The sequence below is a fragment of the Helianthus annuus genome, chromosome 16, assembly GCF_002127325.2.
Source record: "Helianthus annuus cultivar XRQ/B chromosome 16, HanXRQr2.0-SUNRISE, whole genome shotgun sequence".
Taxonomy (NCBI): Eukaryota; Viridiplantae; Streptophyta; class Magnoliopsida; order Asterales; family Asteraceae; genus Helianthus; species Helianthus annuus.
In genome coordinates, this window is record NC_035448.2 from 57455161 (window position 1) to 57464108 (window position 8948).

The 8948-nt window shown below is 41.0% G+C and overlaps 1 protein-coding gene across 1 annotated transcript; it reads left to right on the top strand.

Annotated features, from left to right (window-relative positions):
• Window positions 1–790: 790 nt before the first annotated feature.
• On the top strand, window positions 791–2905 carry LOC110919244. Its single transcript, XM_022163517.1, has one exon. It carries the CDS (start codon window positions 791–793, stop codon window positions 2903–2905), a length of 2115 nt encoding a protein of 704 aa, XP_022019209.1.
• The last annotated feature ends 6043 nt before the right edge of the window (window positions 2906–8948 follow it).

Here is an 8948-nt window from a genome sequence, read left to right on the forward strand (position 1 = left end):
CAATGAGACAGTCTTCCCATTGGGCCAAATCAGCTTCCTTGTCACACTATCTGACGGGAAGCATTCAAGAACTACAAACGTCAACTTTATGGTGATGCTAGTCAAGTCAAGGCATGATGTTTTAATTGGGAGAGAAACTCAGGGAGAAATGAACATGGTAACCTCCACGCCCCATTCAGCCATTGGCTTTCCAACTGAAACAGGGGTCGCGATTATCTACTCAAAGAAAGAGGTCATGGCAGCAGAAGATGCGAGCCCAGTCAAAGCAGCCAAGATTTCACCAACCTAACTAGAGAAATGGGTCTTGAACCGCAAGTACCCAGAACAGACGGTGACGATTGGCTATGCAATCTCACCAAGTATCAGGATGCACCTTAAGCAATTACTGTTCAGAAACATGGACATCTTCGCCTGGACCCCATCTGACATGACAGGCATCCCGCACGACGTCACTGAACATTGTTTGAACACTTATCCATCCGTCGAGCCGAAGGTCCAAAGAAAGCGAAGCCAAGGATCGGATAAGACCAAAGCCATGAATGAACAAGTTTGTGAACTGTTGAAGGCAGGTATAGTGAGGGAGGTGCGCTACCAAAGCTGGGTTGCAAACCCTATAATGGTCGAGAAGTCTCCAGGAGGATGACGAATGTGTGTTTACTACACAGATCTCAATAAGGCGTGTCCCAAAGATTGTTATTCATTACCTGAGATCGATAAGAAAATAGACTCTCTCACGCCATTCAGATGGAAATGTTTTTTGGATTGTTACAAGGGATATCACCAAGTCCAGATGAAGCCGGAAGACGAAGATAAAACAGCCTTCCGCACTGATATCGGAATCTTCTGCTACACAAAAATGCCCTTCAGGCTCAAGAATACGAGCGCAACCTACCGGCGGTTAATGGACAAGATATTTGGTGATGAAATTGGGAAACATATCGAAGTATACATTGATGATCTTGTGATGAAGAGTCCCGAGGAGGAACAAATGCTGAAAGATATAGAGAAGACATTCAACTCTCTAAGAAGCGTGAACATTAAGCTGAACCCAGCAAAACGTTCTTTTGGAATGGAGAAAGGCAAGTTCCTAGGCTTCGTGGTTACAAACGGCGGCTTCAAAGTTAACCCTGAAAAAGTTCAAGCCATTGAGCGAATGCTATCACCGCGCACGATCAAAGAAATGCAAAGATTAGCCGGTCGCTTAGCGGCGTTCAATCGTTTTCTATCAAATCACACAGCGAAATCTTATCCTATAATCAGTACGTTGCGCAACTGCGTGAAAAAACAAGAGTTTAAATGGACACCAGAAGCGGAAGTTGTCTTCCAACAGATGAAAAAGTGTTTGATCAAGCTCCCTACCTTAACCGCGCAATTCGAGAAGGAACCACTCATTTTGTACTTGTCATCTTCAGACAAGGTAATTGGGTTGGTATTGTTAGTGGAAAGAGGCGGAGTTCAAACTCCAATCTACTATGTGAGTAGGGTGCTCACAGATCCGGAAACACGATATTTAACCATGGAGAAGTTAGTGCTCGCGCTGCTACACGCCTCAAGAAGGCTACGCAGGTATTTCACTGGGCATGTAATCACTGTACTCACTAACTTCCATATTGGCACCATCTTGCAAAAACAAGAGACATCAAGCCGTTTGGCGAAATGGGCAATTGAGCTGGGGGGCCATAACATCCTGTATAGGCCGCGCCCAGCTATCAAAGGCCAAGTATTAGCAGACTTCATCACTGAAGTCCTTGAAGACAAGATCAAGGAATGTGAAGCAGTAGACACTCCCATCATAGACACATCGGATGAATTATGGCTGTTATTGACCGATGGAGCCTCAAATGAAGACGGCGCAGAAGCTGGTTTGCGCCTTGTTAGCCCAGAGAAGCATGAGTTCACATATGTCATCAAGTTGGATTTCAAAAATACCGACAATGAGGCAGAGTATGAAGCACTCTTGGCAGGCTTGCGCCTGGCCATCAAGATGGGAGCGCAGAATTTACAAGCGCATGTTGACTCTCTCCTAATCGCAAGTCAGATCAATGGGGTGTACGATGCGAAAGGCGAGGTCATGGCTTTATACTTAGAACAGGCAAAAGAACTACTCCAGAAGTTCAAATCATACAAGGTTGTTCATAGCAACCGGTCAGAGAACAAGCCAGCTGACACGCTAAACAAGCTCGCTTCAACAGCATTTCAGCACCTCGCCAAGGATGTAAGAATTGAAGTCTTGAAAAACCCATCAGTATCGCTGCGCCAAGTCAATGTCATTGAGATAGGGCCACCTTCGTGGATGACCCCTATCATCCAGTATCTGCAAGAGGGAATCCTCCCGGAAAACAAGGCGGAAGCCAGGAAAATACAAAACAAAGCGTTGTTTTATGAGATGAACAGGGGCATTCTTTCTAGAAGATCCTTTTTAGGACCACTACTACGATGCGTAGACCCTCAAGATGCAAGTTATCTGATCAGGGAAATACATGAAGGCATCTACGGCATTCATGCGGGCTCGCGCATGGTCGTAGCAAAGATAATGAATGCAGGCTACTACTGGTCGGGGACGCACGTCGACGCTTTGAAAGAGTTGCGCAAATGTGATGGCTGTCAGAGGCACGCGTCGAAGACCCTTCGCCTAAAAAACAATCTGATTCCAGTATCAACATCTTGGCCCTTCCAACAGTGGGGGATCGACATGGTGGGTCCATTCCTTGAAGCTCCTGGCGCAGTGAAGTTTATAATTGTTGCTGTCGATTACTTCACTAAGTGGGTGGAGACAAAGGCCCTTGCTTCAACCTCTGCAATGATGGTACGAAAATTCATATGGGAGCACATCATTTGCAGATTTGGCCTCCCACTCAAGATTGTGACGGATAATGGCACCAATTTTGCATCCGAGGATCTTTAGAAATGGATGAAGGAGCTAAATATTGAACGCACTTTCTCTTCCATTGCGCACCCTCAAGGCAACGACCAAGTAGAAAGTGTCAACAAAAGCATAGTTGAAGGGATAAAGGCCCGTATGGGCACCAAAAGAAGAGGCTGGGTAGATGAGCTCCCTAGGATTTTGTGGGCTCATCGAACCATGCCAAAAACAAGCAATGGCGAAACCCCTTTTAGCCTTGTCTACGGCTCAGAGGCGGTTATCCCAGCAGAAATAGGCCTCCCCTTGCCATGCTTATCAGCAGTCAACAAGATTGATAACGAGGCAGAGCGTCGTTTAGACTTGGACCTGCTCGAAGAGAGACGCGAGATCGCGCGAATCAAAGAGGCCAAGTACAAGACCCAGCTGGAGCTATACTACAATGCGAGGGTGCGCATTTGTACGTATACCCCAGGAGAATACATGTTCAGGGACAACGAAGCCTCTAATGCCGAGCTCCCTGTAAAACTAGTACCAGAATGGGAAGGCCCATACTTGGTTCATGAAGTGCTAGGAAAAAGGGCGTACAAACTACGCACTTTATATGGCCATATCATCCCGCGCACGTGGAACGCGCAACAGCTGCGCAAGTGCTAGATGTGATCACCATTGGCCACGCGCCTTTTCAATCATTTATGTTGACTAGGCGCCTTTTCTATTAGTTACGTTGGCCACGCGCTTTTTAATTATCTATGTTGGCCATGCGCCTTTTCTTTTCTTTCTATTATGTATGATGGCCTTGCGCCTGTTTCCAGCTACTTAATACAAATGTTGGTTGTGCCTTATGATTATCATCCTATGTCTTCTACGTTACAAATGCATGTTAAACTTTTGATTAGCACGAAAACACTTCAGTAAATTATGAGTTTTTAAGTTAAGCCTCTAAGGTCCTCCAGGAACATAGCGCGAGACCGGGCAATAACACTCATACACGAGCCACACTTACATTTATTCGAGCTAATTTAACCAAAGTTTCTAACAACAGTGCAATAATTGTAACTTGAGAATAAAAAGCGAACATAATATATCCATTCAAAAAAGCGCAACCGCGCAACGTTTACATAACTTGAAAACAAGAAAAATTACAAGGCATCAGCCTATAAATACTATCACCTATGCATAACCATCACCATCACCATCACCATTACCATCACCGCCGGCTGCCTCCTCTTCATCCGTTAACTCCACAGTTTCTGGAGGATCAATAATAGACTTCAGCCGCGCACTCCAGTCATCATGCTTTAACGCGTCAGTGACCAACTCCATAACAGGAAATGAAAGATGGTTATAAACTTCTTCAGCGCGGGGGAGCATAGAGTCAGCCTGATTAGTCACCGAGCAGTGATGAGTATCGAACTGCTGGCCAAATGCTTCTTCCACATGCTGAGCGCACTCTAGATAGCCACCGCGATGCTCAACGGCACGCGAGGCATCTATCAGCGCGGCAACAGCCTCATCCAACTCAGTAGCATTTAAAATGGAGTTGGCAATATGTACAAAAAGAGGGACATTATGAGAACAAAACAACAATAAACAAAACCTAAAAGAGGAGAAACTCACCGCAGCTACTCCTCTACACGCATCCACTCGGATTCTGAAACAAGCGTGTCAACGATTGTTTGGGCCTCAGCATAGTTATTCTAAGCCACATTCAGGGCAGAAGTGCTGATATCACGCGCCTCTTCGGCTTTTTTCTTCGCTTCTTCAGCGGTCTCAGCCTTCACCCTTTCGGCCTCAAGATCTATCTCTAACGATTCGTTCTTATCATGGGCCTCAAACAATCGGCGTTTCAACTCTGCAATTGTAGGATCCTTTTCGGCCCTGAATGAGTCGATCAGAAGAATTCCTGTCCAAAACAAGATGCGGAAACTAATGTTTTGGTGCAATCTCAGCCATATTCACTTTTAACTGTTGTTTTATTGATCACTGATGCAATTACAAGCTCTGACAACACTTCGGCAGCACTTCGTGGCTCACCGAAAGACCTTGACCTAGAACTATCTACTGATTTCGCTCCTAGGACACCCTATATATAGTAGATCTGATTTCGCTCCTATACACAAGAACATTACGAGCGGAATCACCTAATAACGATTATGAGCGAAATCAGGATGTAACCTTTCGGGCGAAATCAAACTTTAGACGTTTCGGGCGGAATAAATATATTGTGATTTTGCTCCAAATGACTATGTTGTCATTTCGGGCAAAATCACTTACAAATACAAGATTCTTGGATTCCGAGCCCTAAACTGACTAATCCTAGTCTAGACTCGATACAAGACGTAGGCGACAGACGGATGCACCAACAAACTCCCCCTCGGATGTTGGCGGAGTCTTTAGTGTCGTGTCTTTGGTTGTCTGCCTTTAGTCTTTATCAGTCTTTATCACCAACAAACTCCTCTCTCTCGAACGTTGAATGTTAAAGATTCATCAGCATCAGCAATTTCAGAATCAACATCGGCTCTAGCTGCTTCCTCAACTTTGTCTTCAGACTCCCCCTCTCAATCTGCTGAGATCGAAGTCTGGAATTCACACATTCATTCCAGGATCATGACCTGGCTCTCTTCCAGCTCAGGTAACCTGCATAATCTCTACCCAACACATAAGTTTCAAAATGATTAAATCTTTTAAAATTTAGAAACTATTCTAGAAAATATACAACATGATTTATTCTCTTAAAACCACTTGTAAGCATAACATCTTCATACACTCTCTCCCAGACCTGTTCTTCATGTTTAGCACTTGGAATTTTCGAAAATCAGCTTTTCAACACCAGTTGTCAAAAATCTTTTTGAAATTTTTCAAAATTTGTGCTAAAACACACTAAACTCTTTTTGGATTTTTTTGAATAAACGAAAATGCAGAAATGAAATATTTACAGACAATATTTTTGTGAGTTCGTGCAAGAGGATCATATCAGTTTTTGAGACACATCACCAACACCGTTAAGCTAGATTTCATTTTAAGTTCTAAACAGTTCACCTAGATTGTCAGTATGTTTGTCCTCTTAAATTTTCACACAAATTTCAACTGTTTCGAGATACATGATTAATGTCTTAATTACTTAAACTTATTCGCGTGTCCCACCACTTGAATATACTCCCGTATCCAGATCCCAATATTCAGTTTTACAGGTGAGTATACCACAGATGATATCTGTAAAGGGGTTAAATTACGAGGGTCGTGAGAGCTCAGGTCGATACTTCCGTATACGCAGAGAGATGACGGCTTCGACTTTCTGTGTGTCCCCTTTAGAGGATCTTTTCTTCAACAACAATGATTATCAATTTTATTGTTTAATCATAATTGCTGAGGGCTTTTGCTACGTTTCAAGCAATTTGCAGAAAGCATTATACGGGGACTAGGTCAGTACTTCCATACAGCAGAAGTCCCGGTATAATACCCCAGATATCACTGAGCATAAAGATCTAGTATCTCAGAATAAGGGACCTTTCAAACAAGATTTCAGGGGTTACCTATATATCCAAGATGTTGTTCCCCATGAATTAAGCTTCATTCAATCTTGCTTAGGTTTATATTTCGTCACAATTTACTAAATGTGTAAAAACCTACTGACACATCCGCAGAGAGATTGTTTATCACATTTTGACTTTACATTTCTTTAGCATGTTGTGATAGTCCACTGATGTACTATCATTTCCTCTTTTATGCAACAAAAACTCACTTTTCATTTTATCATGTTTTGGCTTTTTCGAATTTTCTAATGTTTTTGGATTTTCTGAAAATTTCTTACTCCCCCTAAAATACAAAAACATTTAAAGAAATTGAAAAACAAACTATACAGAACATGACAACTGATATGAAATTGCCTCAATTCTCCATCCGCTTGGCATAAACAATCAAAACTCCCCCTCACAACAAACTATTTTTCCATTAAGATTTCAAAACACGTAAGTTTGTTTTAATCAGAATGGGTTTTCCGAAAAATAAGTTCGTTTATCAACCACTTGTAGGTTATGGGGTCATTTCATCACATTGTTTACCAATCTTTTAAATGATAGTTAAATCAAGTTCAACTTAATGACCTTGATTAACCACTTGTAGAATTGATGATTGATTCACTTGTAGGATTAAAAATCAAACATTTCAAACCTGTTTTTCAACCAATTACCCTCTTGTCGGTTGAATTCTCAAAGTGCCGATACCTACTCCACGCTTACCATCCTGGGAGTTCCGGCAATTCACACTTTTCAACTTAAATTTCAAAAACATTTACAAGAATGATGCTGATTCATGCTCCGCGATTACCAACTTGGGAGCTCCGGCAAGTCAGGTTTTTACTCTTTGAAAAATATATCCACCCAAGCCTGACCAGCCTTGGGTGTAACAATCTCTTCTTCATCATCACTTTTAACAGTCTTGTGAACATTCATTTTGGAAATATAAAATTCTTTGACTCCTTTGGCCTTACCATTGACCATTTTTCCAAAAATGTTTTTCACATTACTGTTGAAAGCTTTTTCAACATCAAATTTCTTATTGTCAGAATAAAATTGATTTGAAATTTCCACTTTTCCAACATTTTTCATAAAATTTTCAGCACGCAAAGGTGGAAAATTTTCATCATTCACAGTTGGAACTGATCTTTCAACCTTTCTTTCAACACGTGGCTCCTCTGATTTTGTGGAATCAAATTCATCACCAGAACTGTTACCTGAACCTTTCACAACCCATTTTTAATTTTTCAAATTTTCTTTTTTTTAAACATTCTTTGAACATTCACCCACCTCAAAGGTTGAATTTTCAAAGCCTGTAAATTTTCGGGTTGAAAGTTCGGTTTTCTAAACAACTTTCTCTTTTAGTTTACCAGAGACTTCCTGTTTTGGTTTGAATGTTTTCGGACAATTCTTAGCAACATGACCAACAGTCTTGCACTGAAAACAGGTTCTTGTTTCTGTCTTTTTCTGAACAACATTCTTCTTCAGCTCATCTTGCTTCTTTGCAAGGAATTCCTGATTTGTCTGCTTTCGAAAAGCTTGCTCTTTCTCAGTCTCTGTCGTTTTTCTGAAACAAACACAGTTTTTGGTTTATAAACTTTTTCATTTTTATAATTTTTCGGTTGATTAAATCCAAGACCTTTCTTTTTGAAATTACGATTATGATTTGGTTTCTTTTGAAAACTGTAACCACAATTGTAACCCATTTTCTTGTTAATTCTTTGTTGTTCTCTTGAAGTGTATTGTTAAGGTTTTCCGGAAAGATTTAAATCTTTTATTTCAGAAATATTAATTTCTGTGATTTTGAAAACCTTGTTAATCATTTCAAGTTTAACACTTCTTATTGGAAAAGTTTCATCAGAATATAATTTGTCAGAATCTTTCAAAGTATATGCAACTTTGATCGGTTCGTCACTCAAATTAGATTTTGATAGCAAAAATTTTGTATCGTAAACCCGTTTGTCCTTTTTGATTGTTGGCTTTGACGTATCGGACTCAGACTTTGACTCGGGTTTGGACTTCATGTTTAACTCCTCACAGTCATCTTTATCTAACACCTGATCGACCACACTTTTTATCAACTTTGACTCATGATCAGTGTCGGACGACGTGTACGTGACATCAATATTTTCTGGCAAGTTATCTGATGGCCCAGACTCCCATTGTAAGTTAATAGCCTTTTTGACTCTTTCGGAATTTGGATTTCGAGGTGAATATCCATTTTCGACCGGAGGCGGACATCTATTGTAGACCACACTTGGTTTCTTACCAGAAATTTTCACTTCTTCTTCTTTTGTCACGGATTTCTTTTCTTCTGAAAACTTTACTTCTTCAAAAGTCTTCAAACTCTCCACAATCGGATAGATCCTGTCAACAACAAAAGTAGAACATGAGTAACTTTCTAATAAATTGTTGACTCTCTCAGTTTCTATTCTTTGTGTTGCCAGCTTCAACTCTAGATTAGCACACTTCTTTGTGTAGAGTTTACATTATCAAGCTGTCTCAAGTAAGCTCCTTTGCGTGTATTCATTGCTACAAATTGTTCGCAGTTTGACTCGGTGTACTTGTTG

Coding starts and splice junctions, on each gene's coding strand:
- LOC110919244 (XM_022163517.1), top strand. CDS start 791: ATGAAGCCGGAAGACGAAGATAAAACAGCCTTCCGCACTGATATCGGA.